Source organism: Podarcis vaucheri, assembly GCF_965113315.1.
Source record: "Podarcis vaucheri genome assembly, chromosome: 3".
NCBI lineage: Eukaryota > Metazoa > Chordata > Lepidosauria > Squamata > Lacertidae > Podarcis > Podarcis vaucheri.
Window position 1 is genome coordinate 50,329,955 of NC_138761.1, and position 20,848 is coordinate 50,350,802.

The window sequence follows — 20,848 nt, forward strand, 5'->3', positions numbered from 1 at the left end:
TTAAAATAAGCTTTGCTATTCTTGAATTTTAAAACAAACAAGAAAGCATTCTCCTGAGCTTTGTCTTCAAAGAGGTCACACTTACTTTTTTTTTTAAGAAGAAAAAGAAACATTTGTTGAGGTGGTTGTCTTGAGTCTTGGAAGGGTCTTAAATCACCTAAAAGTCTGTCTGTCTGTTTCATGAAAAACTAAGGATTACTTTTGGGTTCGGGGCTTTCATTTGCACCTCTTTAAAACCATCATAAGTTACATACAAACTCCTTAAAACACACTACCTGTTCCTGTTGCTGCTAACATCCACATTCAGAAAAAGCTCATAAGATAGTCAACTGACCTTATGCATTCCTTAAAGAAGTATATACTTCTCTGAGGTCATTTGAAATCTAATGTACATGGTTTGGCGTATTTGTTTTACACCATCCAAGGCGTTCCTGGTTTAAAAACCTGTCTGGTTTCAAAGCTTGATGTAGTCTGACTTACCTACATTTATTACATGGCTAAGCAAAAATGTATTGTTAACTTCTGAGCTTTTTAAATACGGTGGGATATAGAATTATTTAAATACTTTAAAGAGTTATAAAGATTTTTATTTCCAACTATTTTCACAAAATGGTAGATTATCATGTCTGCTTGTTGGAGGAATACAAGGATTTTTTTATTGTTGTTGTTGTTTTCAAATGGCACAGCATGCCTGTTTGCCCTGTGATTTTTCCTTTGGGGCCCATCATAAAGAAGGAACCAAACAAATGTGAATTTGGAAAGAAAGCACCCTGCTTATTCATGGTATGTTAGAGTAACATCAAGCCTTTGCAATTTTGTCCACTTCTTTGTTTGGGGAATCGGTATAGCTAGTATTTAAATACTTCTGGTGAGACTGGGGATGATTGACTGGAGGTTTGCTGATAGCATAATATTGAAGCCACCTCCTTGGGATCAAAATACGCCTTCCCCAATCGTGCTAAATGTTGGGTGTGTTTTCTGCTTTTATTTGCATTTCCTTCAGTATTGATGCACTGTTACTAAGAAGCCTCTTGGGTTTGCCAATTGGAAGGTCGGCAGTTTGAATCCGTACAACGGGGTGAACTCCCGTTGTTCTGTCCCAGCTTCTGCCAGCCTAGCAGTTTGAAAGCATGCCAGTGCAAACAGATAAATAGGTACTGCTGCGGCGGAAAGGTAAATGGTGTTTCTGTGTGCTCTGGTTTCTGTCACCGTATTCTGCTGCGCCAGAAGCGGTTTAGTCATGCTGGTCACATAACCAGAAAGCTGTCTGTGGATAAACACCGGCTCCCTCAGCCTGAAAGCAAGATGAGCGCCGCAACCCCAATGTCGCCTTTGACTGGGCTTAACCTCCAGGGGTCCTTTACGTTTAACCTTTTAGCATTTATGAAGTCCTTTCTGAGTATTCAGTGAGATTATTATCTCAGTAACCTGTACAACAGCACCTTAAAGGTAGGATAATATAATATTAGACATTTCCATAATTTTGGGTATCCCCTTTATATAGCTCTAGCCGTTAATCTGAAAAACCTAATTGGTGACAGGATGTGGCTCAATGCTTGGATGAGAACACACTGGGAGCCCCATTCAAGGCAGGTCCTACAATTACCCAAAGGAAAGAGTCTAATTTGGAAGTATCATTAAAGGACAGATAATTGCCAAGTTATATATATATATAACATGGAGGTTTTTTTTCCCGTAATCCAAACACTGATGATACGGCACCTCCATTAGTTATCTTCTGGAGTGCTCTATTCATAGTGCAAGTTGTAACCTTTAATATCTTAAATGACCCCAGACCACAGTACCTTAAGAAACACCTTGTCCCAAACCTATTAAGATTGATGTTAGGGGGCTCTTCGTATTGCCGTTTGAGGTTTGACAAACAGCCACAAGAAGCAGAGCCACTTGTGGGACATTCTCCCAAGGGGCTAGGCTACATATTTAATTTCTTTTCAGTTGGTCTGTTTATTTCAACAGGCTTCTCATGGCTTCATTTAAACTGATTATCACATTGATGTTTTGAGGTTTAATGATTTTAAATTTTTAATGATATTTAAATGAGATTGCTGCTGCTTTGAGTATTTTATAGTAAAAATGGGGCTATAAATATATCAACAGAAATAAAATGATTCGGTCTGTCTCTTGCCCTGTTTCACCCAAAGAGAAGGATAATAACTGTTGTAGATAGTAAGAGCTGAGGTTGCAGGTGCTTTTGAGGGATGGATGATGTCAGGTGCAAAAATTAGTAGTAGTAGTATAGCGTCCTTCATCTAAAGATCCCAGGGCAGTTTACAACAGAAAAATAAAAAATGAGAATACAAAATACATATTAAAACAAACAAACCAATAACTGCCCCCCCCATATTTTTAAAACCTTAGAATGCTAACTAGCTGGTTGAAGAGAAACATGCCTAAAGCTATATAATGAGGGCGCCAGGTGAGTCTCCCTGGGGAGAGCGCTCCACAAGTGGGGAGCCACCACAGAAAAGGCTTGTTCCCGTGTTGCCATCCTCCAGACCTCTCCTTGGAGGGGGCACACAAAGAAGGGCCTCAGGAACTGCCCACTAGCAGTGCCTCAGCTTTTTCTGGATTGAGCTTCCATTTGTTGGCTCTCATCCGCCCTTTACTGAGGCAAGACAATGTTTCAACACATCCACTGCCACACCTGCAGCTGTAAAGGAGAAGTAGAGCTGTGTGTCAGCAGCATATTGCTGACGACGTACACCAGAACCCCGGACGACCCCCCCCCCTCAGATGTTTCATGTAGATGTTAAATAGCACAGGGGATAAAATTGAGGAACTCTGAGGAACTCCCCATTGAATGCTCCACGAGACCGAAAAACACTCCCCAGGCATCACCTTCGGGAAACTAACATCCAAATATGACCAGGACCACCACAAAGCAGCGCCACCTACCCCTTACTTCGTAAGTCACTTCAAAAGGATAGCAGGGGTGATCGTATCGAAAGCAACTGAAAGGTTGAAGAGAATTAATCCCCCCCAAAAAGACTCTTGTGGCCATTATTATGTATTATGTATTCAATTTATTCCCCACCCTTTCAATATTAAAAACAGTTTAAAGCAAATTAGACACAGAAACAGAGTGGGTCGTGACAGTTATCAAAGGCCAGGGTAAAGAGGGGCATTGCCCATCTCTGTTACCTCACAAAATGGGAAAACTAAAAAGGGTCTCTGGTGAAGATGTGGGCAGGTTATAGGGGAAGAAATAATTCTTCAGGTTTGCTATCCTCAATATATTTAAGGCTTTATAGGTCACAACCAATTCAGCTCCAAAATGGGCTGGAAACTAGTACAGGTGATGAAGCACTGGCAAAATATACTGATATTAACCAGTACTTCTTATCTGTGTTACCTTCTAGCAGTATCTTCTTTTCCAACCTTTTGATTCAATATTGCTTGATAATCAGAATATTTATTTTTGCTCTGGAGCTGCTTTGGTGTCTCAGGTGAGAAGCCAGCATGCAAATTAAACCTGCAATATGATACACACCTAATATAATTATGGTGAGAACCTAGAGGATTTAGGGAGGGGGGTGAATCTAATAAAAAAGGAAAACCTGGCTTACTAAATGTTGAGATTAAATAGCATCTACAATAGGGGATGAATCTTGATAAGTGAACAGGAAATTATGAAAAAGAAAAGTGCTGCAAAGAATAGAAAACTATTCTTTATGCTCCCTTTAAAAAAAATCCAGACAACAATTCTTATTTGATAGAAACTGACCTAAGACTATATTTTCACTGGGGTTGCTTAAACGGCACATCTATTAGAATAGCATTATTAATTCAAGTAAATAAGGCATTGGGATAATCCAGTTAATGAATATCCAACCACTGACCAAGTGATAATCAGGTACAAAAGTATGTTGAACTTTTCTTGGCAGAACTGTACAGATGACTGGCTTACTGAGCAGTTACATGCAACAGGCAAAGTACAATATTATGGCATTTGTGTGGCACCCTAGATGTTGGTGTAAACAGATCTACCCTCACGCTATCCCCTTAACGGAATAAAGATGTTGCTAAACACTATTGATAATTTTATCAATATTATAATCGAAAGATACATCAGTTTTGCCATTTCAAAATCTCTAATTAGGACTCAGTGGGATTATAGAAACAGTTGCTAAGCAAGGAAAAGATCAAATGAAGTCTGGGAAGCCATTCCCTCCCCCCCTTGTGGAAGTTTATGTTCCTTTCAGGGGATTTGTTATTCTGCCAAAATAAAGCTGTGCGCCTGACATTTCATACACTGCTAGCAAAAATGGCTTGTCCAGTGTTATTTTGAGCGCCTCGGTGTCTTGACTTCCTGCTGTGGGGTCTGTTGCTTCATCTGCTGTTCTGGGAGTGAGCTCCAAAAGCTGCTGGTTTATTATCTGGAAGCAGAAAGGAGCCCAGTGAATTTGAGAGTCTGGCTCAGCGGAGTATGACAGAAAGAGATGGCAAATGGCAATCCCCATAAATAAAAAGGTATGAAAAGTGCTAAACAAAAGGACATGGGATGCAGCAAGAAGCAACCCATAATGTTTACAGAAGACTTGTTGAATCAGCTTTGCCTTACTAGGGCAGTACAGTATGGTCGTGTATTAGAAATATGCTTCACATTAGCAATCCATCTTGGCTGAAATTTCCATACTGATCAGTGATCACTCCATACATTTAGATAATAATCCCTGACCATTGGCCAGGCTGGCTGATTCCGATGGGCGCTGGATTCCAACGACATCTGGAGAGTCATAAGTTCCCCATCCCTGGTTTATATTAAGAGGCAGTAGAATGCCAGACTAGGTCATTGCTTCATATTCACATAGCTAACATAGAATCCACAACTGTTCTTCCTGATATTATTTCCTTCAAGTATTTACAGACCACTAAACATGGCCAAATATCACCGTGGTGTGGTATGGCTACATGCAACTAATTGAAGCAGTTTTCTCAGAAGAATTCAGATACTGCCTGGGAGTCCACACAATCTTCTGAAGAAGCCTATTAAAATAGTGTTTGTAGCATCTGACAAAACGGGCATAATATTGGAGGGTGTCCAACTTCAGTGGCCTTTGTGCTCTACAAGACAGGTGTCATTCTGCTGAAGGACCTGAAAAGGAATTTCAGACGTGCCTTTTCCTTTCCTTCCATTTCAAGATATGTAGATAAACAACACTCTGCCATATTTGACAACTTAAAGTATCTTAAAGTGTTGCTTTGAAGGGTAAATGACTGATTATAAGCCTCCTTAGCAACTTATTTGGCTAGAGTGTTATAACTGGAACAGGCTGAACACGGGGATAAATATATGTGGTGATGACATGACAGTTTTTGAAGGTGAAAAGCATGCTTGGCAGGCTGACATTTTGAATGGAGTTGCAGGCGTGCTCAATATGTTCCCTGCAACCAATTTCCCATTAAAAGTGTTCCTTGGTCTAGTAGTGTTTTCCCCAGCAGAGACTAAAATGTCTGCTTCTACATGTAAATACATATTTGGAAACCTAAAGGGAAGAAGCAAATGGGAAGGGCCTGGTTCTGGGCCTTCTTGGTGGTGGCGCCCTCCCTGTGGAACGCCCTCCCTTCAGATGTCAAGGAAATAAACTATCTGACTTTTAGAAGACACCTGAAGGCAACAGTGTTTAGCGAAGTTTTAAGACTGATGTATTTATTATGTTTTTAGATATGTTTTAAGATGCCCAGAGTGGCTGGGGAGACCCAACCAGATGGGTGGGGTATAAATCATCATCATCATCATCCTTCTCCAAAATGTCTGGTGGGCAGTAGTGCTGTTAGGCTACAGTTTGAGACAACACAGAGGGCTCCATTCAGCAGTATTATCTGGATGGCCCAAAATGCAGCTGTACTGGCTTAACATATTTTTAAGAGCAGTAATAACACATTACTATCTAAAAAGTCAACTGCTCAGTGAGTCCAGAGTCTAAAATTGCCTAACAGTAAACACAATTTCTTGCTGGAAAAAGGCTAAGAACCCTTTTTTCTCCTCTCTTCGTCCTCCCTTTCACTCAGCACTGCAGTCTTTTGAGGCTTCTTTTCATTTTTAAAATCATTCATCTGTATGTAACGTCTTATCTCCCCCTTTGTGCTCTGATTCCTCGAGCCCTTGTCCTCTCATAGCGTTGTCTTTGGTCCCATGCCTTCCTGGCATCAGCTCCAAATGTTCATCTTTCGCCCACTACAGATTTTGCTCTCTACAACAACTAGCCTGCTCTCTATTCTGTTGTTTACATGGACTTTGTCTCTGTGTGGAAGATGGAAAGCGCCTGCGCTTTTGCGTAGAAAATAGACCATACCTTCCCAACAGTTATGTTGTTGTCACTTAGTCGTGTGAGGTTGGCTTTATTTCCAAGCAGGTAAGACAGGGGCATTTTGCCAAGGAGTTCCTGTATATCATATGTGCTTTCCAAGCACACCTTTGGCAAAGTCAGCTGGATTTGTCTGAAGAAGATACAAGAAAGGAGAAAGAGAGGAAAATATATTAGCAAATTTGTGTATGCTGATTTATATGTGGAGATCAGGGGCGGCCTGCCCATGAGGCAGACTGAGGCACCAGCCTCAGGCGGCAGAATCTCACAGGGCAGTGTCCCTGTAGGTGCCTTGCCCACCTCTGACACCAGAGAAGGACTCGCAGAAGCTTCCAGTGAGATCTTGCAGAGCTGGCACAAGCTGTCTTGATAGTTCTGTCACAAGATCTCACTGGAAGCTGCTGGCACCACCATGCAACCCCAGTGAGCCAGACTTTGCCCAGGGGGGCGGGGAGGGGGGAGGAACTTCCTGTTTTGCCTAGGCGAAATAGGACTGGCTGCCCCGATGGATGTGCAAATTTAGAAATGTCAAAGGTGACAAGGCAAGCCAGCTAAATCCCCACTGAAGTCACCCCCAGGTCAAGTCTTCAATTTGCACCACACCCCAAGTGAGGACAAGGCTGGATCTAGACGCATCAAAAAAGTGTTTCAGGAAAACGTGTTGTAAACCTCATTATGGGAAATCACATTGGCGAAAGACAGGACTCCACAGCGCCTTCTGGTGTCACAGTGTTATAACACATAAAACACTTTTTCTTGACTAATATAGCTGGGTCCTAAATCAGCTCCTCTCCAATCCATTTACTGTACTTCCAATTAATTTCCATCAATTTAATTACCCTAGTCATTACCTCCCAAATCATCTTTAGACAAAATAATGTAATAGAATTATGACAAGCAATAAAAAATACGTCTTCTTGGGGGAAAGTTTGGTGTGATCACGTTTTGGTTATTGCCCTTATATATTTTTTAACATGTGTTTACTATGTAAGGCACCCTGAGAACTTTGGGTATAAGATGGACACAAATATGGTGAATTTTTTTAAAAAATCACCTTACTTCCCCAGATAAATATCCCACCCAACAATTCAGATCACCCCCAATCCATTTTCTTCCAAAGTCAAAATCTACCCATTCAGGGCACTTTAGAAAATGATTTGGGGCCCATGCATCTATTTCTAGCAACACCCTGCTCTTGGGCAAAACACTCTCATGGAAACCCTTTGAAATTTGAGTAAGAGGCAGAACAGAGATGATTCCTATGTCTGCCCTCTCTCATAGTATGCTCATAACATCCACCTAAGTATCAGGGGAAATAGATCTTATTTTGTTCTGGGCCCCTGTGAGGATACTTAATCCCTCACGGATGCCCAGCACAAAATAAGGGAGGGCATGCATCGGTCCCTTTCCCCTCTTTCTTTTAACAAAGTAAAGAAAAAGGGAGCTCTTACCTTCACCAGACCTCTCCTTGGCTTAGCATACAGAGATAATAAGTGAGATTATAAAACAGATTTAGGAGTAGAAAATTAGACAGCCCTGTTATTTATTTTTTTAAAGGCAGAGGGTGCAAATACTCTTTGCTGGCATTTCTAAATACCTGTTGATCAAGATTTAAATGTTGTTGTCAATGGCAGGTATTACTATTTGGACTGCGGTGGCCGAGTTTAACTTGGAGAAACTCTGTCATTACCAGTTCTCTGGCAACTGGATCTAAGTGAAAAGAGACAGCTATCCCACCTGACTGTTGCTGGTCCCACAAATATGTAATGTTGCATAAACAAAGTATACCTTGGGGACAGTCCCACCAGCCATTCGTTGGAAAGAGCCTTCATGGAATATTGATTTTCAACACTGGCCAGGTCACTGTTATTGGTGGGCTGCAAAAGCAGCAGAAATAAATCCTGGCTGAGAGGAATTTTGATGGAAGAAATGTTCTGGCTGGGATCACATTTATGCTGAAAGGTTCCGGTTATTCTCATCATTGGTACAGGGATTGTTTTGTGTGAACTGAGCCAGAATTCCTGAGGTTCTTTCAGTAGGGAGGCTCCCTTTACAGAGACTGAAAACAAAAATCGGAATATGGTTATAGGGAGAAAGGAGTTGATTTTTTAATCCATTTGGTTGGTTCACAAAGTGCCACACTGGTGGAAATTTCTTTTAATTCATTATTTAAAACATTTACTCCCCACTCTGTTTCTTTAACAGAATTCAGATGACTAACAACAGCAATTTAATATGACTTTTTTTAAAAAATGAAGAACAGCAAAATAAAAACAGTAAAATTGACTGTTAAATTCAATTAAACCCTCCTCCCATTTTTTGGCAGAGTGGTAAATCCATAATTCCTTGGGGTTATTCTAGAAGAAATCACTAATGGGTGGAACAATTAATTGATGCAAAAGTCAGTTACACACTAACGCTACTTCAATGAATTGGGCTTATTGCTTTTAATGCTTTAGTTGAGATTTCTGCATTGCAGGGGGTTGGACTAGATGACCCTTGGGTTCTCTTCCAACTCTACAATTCTATGATTCTATGATTTTTAGTTAAGGAATCTTGAGGACCCTCTTATTCTATACACCTGAAAAAGGTAAAGGACCCCTAACAGTTAAGTCCAGTCACGACCAACTCTGGGGTTGCGAGCTCATCTCGCTTTACTGGCTGAGGGAGCTGATGTTTGTCCACAGACAGTTTTTCCAGGTCATGTGGTCAGCATGACTAAGCCGCATCTGGCGAAACCAGAGTAGCGCATGGAAACGCCATTTATCTTCCCACCGGAGCAGTACCAATTTATCTACTTGCACTTTGACATGCTTTCGAACTGCTAGGTGGGCAGGAGCAGGGACCAAGCAACGGGAGCTCACCCCGTCACAGGGATTCGAACCGCTGATCTTCCAATCGGCAACCCCAAGAGGCTCAGTGGTTTAGACCACAGCGCCACCCGTGTCCCTTCTATACACCTAGTGCTGTGTAAAAAGAAACAAAAAAACCCCATTGACTCTGCAAACCTACTAGAAACTTTAAGCATGCACTTGGACTGTTTAGAAGCTTTTTTCTTTTTCAGTAGACTTTGGAGCCCCGTTAGATGCTCCAAGAATTTCCAGTGGCTGTTGTGTGAGCCAAGGCATATTGTTATAGGAGCACACTACAGATTCCTCACCTATTTGCACATCCCTACTGCTGATTAGCTATTGTTGCTTTGAAAGATGGGGGAAAGGTAGAGAGAGTGGCCCACTGAAGGCTTCTCATGAAAACATCAATGTGCGTGCACACATGTCCACATAACACAGCAGACAGGCTGATTTCATTGCCGCAAGATATTGACTGAAATAATTTTTATGGGAATTGCTTCTGTCCTTTAAACCAGATGAAATCAATTCTTGCTCCCTCAATATCCATTTCCTGTGGTAGGCGGGAACAGAAATTCAATCTGCAGAGCAGTATACTACGAGGCTTTGACTTCCTGTGCCAGAGACAAACTGTGGCAGTAGCTACTGCATGTGATATTGCCGATGACGATGATATTGCCGATGTCCATCTTTGTTCAGCTGGTGTAAAACCTTGTTGGGCAATTCTTACATTAGCACAGTCTTAGGGAAGCATGTGCAAGCCATCAAAGACATGGACTTACCTGTAAGTGTACAGATATAAATTTCCAGACACGCGTTAGAGGATTTCCCACGTTAGAATAGAAGATTTAATACTCAAAAAGTGAACAGCGTGGCATTATGGGGTACATAAATTCAGTTCACCTGATGAAAATTTGATTCCCTATAGAATTGCTACTGGTTTCAACAAGTTGGAATTCTCCCTGCTCACTTACCTTTGAAATGAGTGTAAGTTGCTAACAGGAGGTTAGTTTCTGGATCAATGTCTGCCAGCAAACTCTTACTATGGTGGATGCCTTTGACAAAAGCATTAATTTCTTCTGCTGCCTTTGTGGGGTTTGTAAAGTCCACAGCTCGTACAAAGAGATTCATGTTTGGAAAGACCAAATCATTGACAAAGGACTCGGATAAACGGATTTCGGGGGCAGAGAAAAGCCAGGAGAACTTCGAGAAGAACAGCTGATCATCTTCTTTTGAGTGAAATGGACTTTTAGCAATGCTGCTCAGTACAGAGAATACTTTGCGCCCATCAATTCTGTAGGTGCAGTTTGGATTAATGGATGAGGAGTCAAATCCTAAAAAAATCTGCAATTCCTTTGCTGTTTCACCAGAGGCCCCTATATAGAAGGCTAGCAAGGACTCGTAGCTGAATGTGGGAGACAGAAGAATATTTTCTTCCTTGTGCATTTTCCTCAGTTGTTCATAGAAACGTGCACCCATAATATAAATTGGGTCTCTCAGCTCTCTCCGTAAATGACTTCTTCCCTCGCTCTTGTTTCTGACACCCTCCTCATGGGCCGAACTGATGTGAGATAAATTTGAGACGGGGACAAAATTATTCACCTGCTGTTCCCTGTCTTCCACTTTCTTGCAACCAGTTAGGTTTCCTACGTCGAACAGATAGAATGGGTGGACGTAGACCCGGTCACAGCCCACAATGGTAATGCAGAGAAGGAAGCACAAAAAACTCACTCCGGGGTTCATGATTGACTGCAACTTCAGCGATGTCTGTTGAAGAAGGAAAAAAGCAACAAAGGGAAGTTTTGTGAGCTTGCCAAGCATTTATTTCTGCCAGGTAAAATGGCTACTCAAGCCACAACCAGTTAACGGGAGGAACTTCGTACCTCCCGTCTTCTGCCCTGGGTGGAAATGCTTCTAGTCTGTGGCTTGCTAGGCTTATTGGCCCAGACTCTGAGATTAAAAGGCCTGTGCTCACCCGTATCAGTTAACAAAACCACGATCAGATCTATGGGTTACTATGCAAAAAAGCTGTAACTGACTGATCACATCGTGTATTTGAGTCACGTTTTAGATCAGTGGTTCCCAAAGGGGGCACTGGAGGTGCAAAAGACTATCATTGGATCAAGCTCATCAGTTTTATTGAAATAATCAAACCAAATAGTTTTAATTGGATTATGAAGAAATGTGCAATTAATTGTTAACTGTCTTGACTTTCATTGTGTTGTTAACTTCCCCAGTGCAGGCTGCTATTCTGAATAATGCTTTTTATATGGTAGGGTAGAGTAGGGTAGGGAGCACTGGGGATGAGTTTATGGAACCAAGGGGATAGTGGCCTGAAAAACAAGGGGAACCTCTGCTTTAGAACCTGGGAATCTGGCTGCTTTCTATATCACAACTACTAGATGCTGTAAGCTTTCTTCCTTTTCCTGCTCAACCAGGAATCATGTGAAAATATGAAGCTGTCTTATAAAGAATCACGCCATGGGTCTATTTAGCTCATAACTGGCTATTTGGCAGCAAGTCCTAAAGATCTCAGATAGGGATGATGATGGTGATGATGAATACTATTATTATTATTACCCTATGACCTGAAATCCAGGGGGTTGGACTAGATGACCCTTGGGACTCCTTCCAACTCTATGATTCTATTATCCTTATTTATGTAGGCTGTACAAGAATGAACTTGTGACTTTCTGTACTCAAAGCAATAGTGAAACCTGGTCACCTACGCAATGGGTAAGAGCTGCATCTCTTTGCTTTTTTAAATTCCCCCTTTTAATTTATGCATGAATTTTTAAGAACATTTTTATAAATTACTCACTGGTATATGGCACCACTTGGACTAAAAACAACAACAAAAACCAGAAATTACTGACTGTTGTTGGAGATGCAAAATGCCTAGAACAAATATATTCCACATTATGTGGACATTATGTACAAAAATCCAGATATTCTGAAATTCAGTATTCTCAGAAATTTCCCAAGAGATTCAATGGTAATACTGTTTGGTTAATACTATTTCTATTATTTCCTCAAACCACTTGGCAGCTGCAGCTGGTTCACAATCCTTGATGATGATGATGATGATGATGATGATTATTATTATTATTATTATTATTTTCCCAGCCCCTCTGGGAGGCTTACAGTACATATAAAAGCATCCTGCTTTATGTTGTCCCATCTGGCAGTAGTTTAATACGACCTTTGAAAAGAGAAGACCCTTTCCAAAATATCTCTGTTAGTGCTGTGCCCTTGCATCATCCAACAGAGATGGTCGGGCCAGTTAGTACCAGCTAGAACCTGAATATGGTCCTTTGTTTGAAGACTTGTCCAGGCCAAGTCTGGTTTAAAGATTAAAAAAATAAACAAATCTGAGCACAGAGGAGGGACCCTGAAGTTGCACAGCAGGGTCAGCCGGTACATAGGACATCTGGTCGTAGTCTTCCTCCTATGATGAGATGTGCCACATTTCTATTTTAATTAGAAGAACCATTTCTAAACTTGCATCTCTACATTAGCTTGTACAATGTTTTATGCAAATCTGAGTCTTCATTCCCCTACCCCTGTTGCAACACTTTTTTTTGCAGTGTATAAGGAGCCACTCCATCTACACGCTCTGGAACACTGATCATTGTGGGCAGAGGCCCATATACACAGGGCTTCTCCTGCAGACATCCATGCCTAATAGCTCAGTTGGTTAAAGTGTGGTGCTGATAACACCAAGGTTGCAGGTTTGATCCCCGTATAGGACAGCTGCATATTCCTGCCTTGAACTAGATGATCCTCAGAGCCCCTTCTGTGGCCACTAAGGCAGGGTAGAGAATCTGTCAGACCTCTGAGGTAAGGTCAGAATTACAACTCTGCAGCCCTTTTCTATCCAAGATGCCATTTATTTATTTTTAAATGCATGAAGCAGCCTAGTTACTTTTGTCGGCTGAGAATCTTTCGTTATGCAGATAACCAGGATGTTTTCCTCCTTTTTCTTGCACAGGTCTCAGCTTTTGAGTAAGGTTTTGTTATCTTTCTCAGACTGAAAGCATAAAGACCAAGAGCACCACAACAATTTCCCACTCAGAACATCCGACACTTCATCGCAAGACTCTTCCTAACTGAAGACCACAGCCTTTTCACCTCTTCTGACACCATCCTTTTCTCTCTTCCCATGACTGTACTGAACGTCCACAGTAAATTAAAAAAAAAATCAGTCAGCTTCTTGGCTATTTCATCTAACTTCACATAGGTGTTAAAATATTTAATTCCTTTCCATTTTTACTACCTCTCTTTACATTTATTTGCAATCTGTACATCTCAAGGGCCACTGAGGAAACCCAGTCAGATGTGTGGGGTATAAATAAATTATTATTATTATTATTATTAAGGGAGTTAGCCCTTGACTTCTGCAAAATGTTGATTCTACCTTATGGCTGCAAAGGTATATGTTGCAAATTAATGTACTGCACTAAGCTAACCTGTTTCTTGCCATCTTAGAGAAAAATAATAATTAACCTTGTTAGCTTTAGGACATAAAATAAGGCTCACACATTATCTTAGAGCATATAAGAAGAATCCTAGTGGATCAGCTCCAAGGTCTCACTGGTCCAGCATTCTCTTATGACTCCTGCCATTCAGATTCTGCTGAGAAGCCCATAGCGCCACAGTCATGACATGAGCAGAACAGCATCTCCTACTCATGATCCCCAGCAAGTGAAATTCCAAGGCAGGCTGCCATCACAACTATTTATAGCCTTATATTCCATGAGCCTATCTAAATCTCTTTTTTAAGCTATCCAAGTTGCAGCCATGGCTACATCCCTTGTTGAGGTGCAGCAGCCAGAGCTGTGCACAGTATTCCATGTGTGGTCTCAACATACATTTGTATAAATGCATTATTAAGGAACCTCTGTTGGGGAGGACGTCAAACTGTAACACATATGAATTTGTGAAAAGGGTAGACACTTATTTCCTACCAACAGGGTGAAATAATAATATGAATAACAGTGCTATTTAGATACTCCCTTTTGCATCATTTTCCCCTCAACAATTATAAGGTCTGCAAATGAGTATATACACCTCTCTCACACTCACAGTCTTGTGAAGTGGATCTCCTGCTGTTTCCTGCGCTCAGGATCTGACTCCAAGTGACAATTTGTGCTCCTATTTTATCCCCCTGATTGCCTAACCTAAGTTACACATTAGCTGCCCCCTCTGCTCTCTGACTCCAATGCACAGTGTCCTGAGATATGTGTTTTTCCATGTATTTGTAATCATTGCTCTTTCCTTTTCCTCGTGAGAAGAGCAAACATTGGCCGAGGAGGCCGCTTCATCAGTTCCGAGTTTGCTGTCTCCTCACAGTATTTTTCCTCATCTGTTCTCTGTCCCCTAAAAGAGAAGCAACTCAAATGAGGACCTCATCCTGCAGGGGAAACAATGGGACATAGCAGGAAGTTGTGTAAATAGTCTCTAGAACAGCTTTTGTATATTCTAAACAGGGACGGTGCTCTTCAGGGAAAAGCTCAGGCCTTAAGAGTAGAACTCAATGTCATGCTAAGGCCATCGTTCTACCGGCGCAAGCATTTATGTTTCTAATATGGAATTATTTCCCCACTCTTCCCACCACACGATACTCTGGGGTTTTTCTCAATCCCCCAGAGCTCATTGGAGTTCAGTGCACAGAGAAAAGAGGGAGAAATGCCCTATTGCAGCAATAGGATTCATTGCAAGTGCAACCATTTAGTTGAATCCAGCCCTTAAAAATTAGGACCTTCAGCATAATTACCGTATTTTTCGCCCTATAGGACGCACTTTTCCCCCTCCAAAAATGAAGCGGAAATGTGGGTGCGTCCTATGGGGCGAATACAGGCTTCAGGAAGCTCTGCGCAACCCTCTGGAGCCCGCGCAGCTCTGCGCAACCTTCCGGAGCCCGGCGCCAAGCCGCGCCAGGCTCCGGACGGTCGCGCAGAGCTGCCTGCCTTCCCGGGGTCCGCGCAGCTCTGTGCACCCCTCCGGAGCCCGGCGCCAAGCTGCGCCGGGCTCCAGAGGGTTGCGCAGAGGTGCCTGCATTAGGAAGCCTCAGCGCGCCCGGGCTTCGCAGTACTGTCTGCAAGCCTGGGTAGACCGGTGTGGTTCCCTAGGCTTGCGGATAGCAGGCTCTTCTGGGGGCTGGGGTCGGGGGAAGCTCCAGCCCCGTGCCTGGGGGGAAAATAATTTTTTTTCTTTATTTCCCCCCCCCCCAAAAAAAAAACTAGGTGCGTCCTATAGGGCAGTGCATCCTATGGGGCGAAAAATACAGTATATAAACTTTTGTTGGAAAAAAAACCTTCATTTACTAAAAATTAAATGAACTGTTTAAAATTATATGATTCCCCCCTCTACAGTATTATGTTTTTAAATGAATTGTGTTAGGTAACAAGTGACTAATAATAATAATAATAATAATAATAATAATAATAATAATAATAATAATACAGTGGTACCTCGGGTTAAGTACTTAATTCATTCCGGAGGTCCGTTCTTAACCTGAAACTGTTCTTAACCTGAAGCACCACTTTAGCTAATGGGGCCTCCTGCTGCCGCCATGCCGCCAGAGCACAATTTCTGTTCTCATCCTGAAGCAAAGTACTTAACCCGAGGTACTATCTCTGGGTTAGTGGAGTCTGTAACCTGAAGCATCTGAAACCTGAAGTGTATGTAACCCAAGGTGCCACTGTAATAATAATAGAAGCTTATTAAAAATAATTCACTCCATGACACTACACACACAGAGTGCTTTTTTCTTTAAAAAAATGTTTAGGGGTACTCTCATTTTCCTCCTCATATTGAAATACTGCCCCTCAATGAGGCCAAGCATAGATTCACAAAGTGTTTAGGGGTATGCGTACCCCTGTGTACCCCCAGAAAAAAGCACTCTGTGTGTTTGTGTGTGTGCGTGCATGCACATGCGCGCACACACACACAATAGCATTTGCAAAACAGAACATTTCCCAGTCACAAAATGATACACTCTCCTGTAGGAATCCGCATGGTGCTATTATTATTTTCAATATCCGTCTGGTATGCATGCAACAGGACCTGGAGACTGATTCTTATGATCACCTGTGAAACAACAGATTCTATTAACTCATAATATTTGGCTTTAAGCTCTTTTAGTTTTGTCCATTCATGTTTCTTCTTGCTGCTGTGTTTAATGTAAAATAAAATATATCATTTAAATGGCACCTGCATGGGGGCTAGGGAGTGTTATAATTCATCAGCCATGATGTCATGGGCACTGTGCGGCAGGCGACACAACACTAGGACAAGCCCATTTCGCAATCCACACTGCACTTATGACCACAATGCATGCCCTCACTCGGAAACAAACATTGCATTTCCCAAAACACGGATGTTCTGAGCGCTGGGACAAATGTGGTTTCTTCACATCAGAAGTGCAGCCTTGGACAAAGACGTCTGGATTTCGCACAACTAGCAATTTGTCAGTGGGAAAGAAGAAATATCTCTTCTGGTGTTGCACTTACAAAAACTGCCAAAGATACATAGAAAGGGCAACTGGGTTTTATTGCAAATGGTTTGTCTGTTGCTCCAAGATACTTGATTATAATAAAATATTGGAGTGGCTCTGCTTTCAGCTTGCATAAAGGGACTTAAAGAACACAAGTCAACAGAGTGGAGAAGAGGAAATTCCCTCCCAAATTCTGTAACAACAATCAAAGTCAACTTAGTCTGTTGCAGAAAATAAATAGCAGAGAGGCTTGTGGTATCTATGCAAAGGCCCATCTGTCAATTTCTGTTTCTCCGTTTTCCAGTCTTCAGCACTGTTCTCCACATTTCTACACCAATCTGCATTTTTAAAAGTCCTCCTGAAAATTATTCAGCCCTTTAGTGCAAATTTCTCCCACTAAGCACATCTTGCACATTTGTGGATTTTTCCATTGCAATTTTGCTTAGTAAAATGCATTTTTATGCACGCTTTATTGCAATATATGCATTTTGTATGCAATCCTTGGCTGGAGAACGGCATTGCAAAATTCAGAAAAATGTGACTCTTGAATAATAATAATAATAATAATTTATACCCCGCCCATCTGGCTGGGTTTCCCCAGCCACTCTGGGTGGCTTCCAACTGAATATTAAAAACACAATACAGCATCAAACATTGAAAACTTCCCTAAACAGGGCTGCCTTCAGATGTCTTTTAAAAGTAAGATAGTTGCTTATTGCCTTGACATCTGCTGGGAGGGCGTTCCACAGGGCAGGTGCCACTACCGAGAAGGCCCTCTGCCTGGTTCCCTGTAACTTCACTTCTCACAGCAAGGGAACCGCCAGAAGGCACTTGGAGCTGGACCTCAGAGTCCAGGCAGAACGAGGGGGTGGAGACGCTCCTTCACAACATGGCTGTGTTTTGGCTTGTATATTGTTTTGGAAAGAGCAGATTAGGTTGGTTCACCTTTAAATGTAAACTGAATTGAATTTCTCCCCCATCTCTACCGATATCTCAAAAGCTAACAGATTTATTATAGCATAAGGAGAGCAGAGTATCTGAAATGGTGGAGCAAGTAGATCATGGGTAGGCAAACTAAGGCCCGGGGGCTGGATCTGGCCCAATCGCCTTCTAAATCCGGCCCATTGACAGTCTGGGAATCAGTGTATTTTCATATGAGTAGAATGTGTCCTTTTATTTAAAATGAATCTCTGAGTTATGTGTGGGGCCTGCCTGGTGTTTTTACATGAGTAGAATGTGTGGTTTTATTTAAATAGCATCTCTGGGTTATTTGTGGGGCATAGGAATTCATTCATCCCCCCCCCCAAAAAAAAATTGTCCAGCCCCTCCACAAGGTCTGAGGGACAGTGGACTGGCCCCCTGCTGAAAAAGTTTGCTGACCAGTTTGCTGACCTTTGATCAGATCCAGCAGGGTTCTTTGAGTGTTCTAAATACACATAACTTTGAGTGTACAGAGGTGGCACTGTGAGCCAGTGCGTCTGACTGTTAACCAGAAGGTTGGTGGTTCGAGCCTGCCCTGCAGGGCAGGATTCCTTCATTGCAGGGGGTTGGACTAGATGACCCTTGGAGTCCCTTCCAATTCTATGATTCTATAGTCCATTCAGAGAAGATCAGGGAATGCTTACATTTTATCTTCAGAGCTCATGTAGTGATCAAAAGCAAGAGTAGCAAGAGTTTCAAAGTTCCTAAAATCTGACAGCCATGCAGAAGGCACATACAACCTTTGTTCAATTTGCTGTTTCAGCTCCAGAAAATGGCAAAAGCAGTATGGGTTGATTTCTTTCTTTTTTAAAACAAAACCTTAATTCTAATCAAGGAGGCCATTCAGATGAAAAGCTTTTGTGATTTGTTTCATAGCGGTGTTTCAAGTGGCTTGCTTTTTTACTGCAGATAAGGCGCAGGAGTTTGCGCCTTTTAACAGCGGATGAAAAATCTTTCTCTTAGCAGGCTTAATGGCTTTTCTTCTTTTCAGCTGATATAATGCTTTTTGCTGGACACTTCCAGGGACAGAAGACAGGATTAGATTCGGAACTAGATACCACAGCAAGCTGCAGGATCAGATTAGAGAATGTGCACTGCAAGGTGGTGAGATACGCAACTCATTACCTGCACAAACTTATCCTACAAGATCCTGTTTGAACACTGTAACCGGGGCAATCTCTTGCCTTGGAAAGGTCAGATCAATCACCCTTCCTAGTCTAATAACCTCTGACCAGAGAAAAGTGTTCTCCAACTTCAGATCTGCAATTCCAGTTTGCACATTATACCCAGTGAAGAAACAACAGCATAAATGTGGCACGTTGCACACACAAAGAATAACATGGAATTTTTCTGCAGATGTAAAGTTATGCTTAATAACAGTTCCCATGAAGAGTTAACTGTCACAACATCATACACAATCACAACTCCTCACATACAAACACAATTGTAGATGAACCACACCCAGACACCAAGTATACTCATGGATGAAACAGGTTTTTTTAAGGCTCTGATTGGGAGCTACAATAGATTGTTATTCTTTAGACGAGTCTGCCCCCTTGTGAACATGAACTGCAAATACTGTAGGTGGTTTTCTCCATATTCTTCCTTGCATGAAATTGGCAAGTGTGGCTGATAACACTGCCATTTGAGAGCATGTTGCTTATTGTATTAGCATCTTTGAACATTTACACAATGTAATATATTATTCCGGAAACTATGTGATATGCAGCATGTAGTATCTTGCTACTAATATGAATTTTTATTTTAAGACTTTGATACATAGATTCATACATTGAGATTGTATTCAAGGTACAGGTTGTAGGTTGCTAAATGGAACTGCTGACTAGGGACTTCACACTTGAAAAACTTGCTGACTAAGAGTCGGAAGAAACTGGCCAAAAAACATAAGCAGGTATAAACGCTCGATGCACATCAACAATCCGATAGTTCAGTTGGTGGTGATAACGCCAAGGTTGCAGGTTTGATCCCCACAAGGGACAGCTGCATATTCCTGCATTGAGGAAATGTCATTGATTACAGAGTTAATACTCTCTGCTTCACAGTTTATTATTGCACTTATAATAAAGGGAAAACAGGGACATAATTAGCTGACCATGGGATGGTGACATTCTGTTTTAATTGTAATTATTTGTCTGTTTTAAACAGATTTTATATAGTTTTATATAGTTTTAATTCTATTAATGTTTAATTATTTTTAAATATTTTTTCTATGTTTTTAATGATCCTTGATTTTATCTGTAAGCCGCCTTGAGTCCCACTGGGGGAAAGGCAGGATATAAATAAATATATTGTAATATAGAATAATAAAAGCTAGGGTTGCCATATTTCAAAAAGCTAAAAACCAGAACTCCCCGAAAGCTGTTGAGGGGTTTTTTTAGGAAACCACTGAAATTGTTGAAAATGCAAACAAACAAAAAACCATGTAATTTTTGGGTTTACTTGCTGATAATCCAGGACAGTCACCTTCCAGAAATCCCCCCCAGACATCACTTCCGCCTTTGAAATCAACCCTATAAAAACTGACCTGTATGACTGCATATTATGAGCATAGAAGCCACATATGTAGAGAAATCTATCTCACTCTACACATTCTGAAATTAATACAGTATAGACAATTAGCTGCACAAACCATTGATTCTAACATCAAGGGGTTTCTACTCAAACATACAAAGAAACATGGATAGGAGTATTAGGAGAAGCTCTGAAGACTATTTGCATGAGCCTTACCATGTACCATGAAACAACTTATTTTAGTAGCTTTGAGCAGCACATATCAAAAGAAGTGCCATTTTCTTGCCTCTGACTTCTTGGTCTGTGTGTCATAAAACATACACGAGGCGGGTGTGGCATTTAAACTTTTCACCTCAGGTATAAAAATACCCAGGGCTGATTTGACTGTTATGTGAATAACATTACACGGGGTGTCATGACTTTAACACCATCACCTTTTCCATTCCAGTTTTAAGCTGACACTAAATCTTTTTGTAATAGTATTTATGTAGCTATACTTATGATCTCAATTATTCATTTGTTTTGGGGTTTGTCTTGTCTATTTAAAAACGCAAGAAAGGCTTTCTTTTGTTTTCATCCTGTACAGAATTTTGCAAGAGCTGGATAAACTGGTTGAGCTTTTGCCCGAGAGACAACAATGTCTCTTTTTCGTAAGTGGT

General features: G+C 41.4%; 1 protein-coding gene across 1 annotated transcript; it reads right to left on the bottom strand.

Moving 5' to 3' along the window:
- Positions 1 to 3,021: 3,021 nt before the first annotated feature.
- Positions 3,022 to 14,411, bottom strand: AGT (angiotensinogen). The gene is made up of 5 exons (XM_082217014.1): positions 14,264 to 14,411; positions 10,153 to 10,945; positions 8,118 to 8,388; positions 6,318 to 6,462; positions 3,022 to 4,397 (listed from the first exon to the last, which is right to left on the bottom strand). Exons 2-5 carry the CDS (start codon positions 10,919 to 10,921, stop codon positions 4,209 to 4,211), a joined length of 1,374 nt encoding a protein of 457 aa, XP_082073140.1. The 5' UTR covers positions 10,922 to 10,945; positions 14,264 to 14,411; the 3' UTR covers positions 3,022 to 4,208.
- Between the last annotated feature and the right edge of the window lie 6,437 nt (positions 14,412 to 20,848).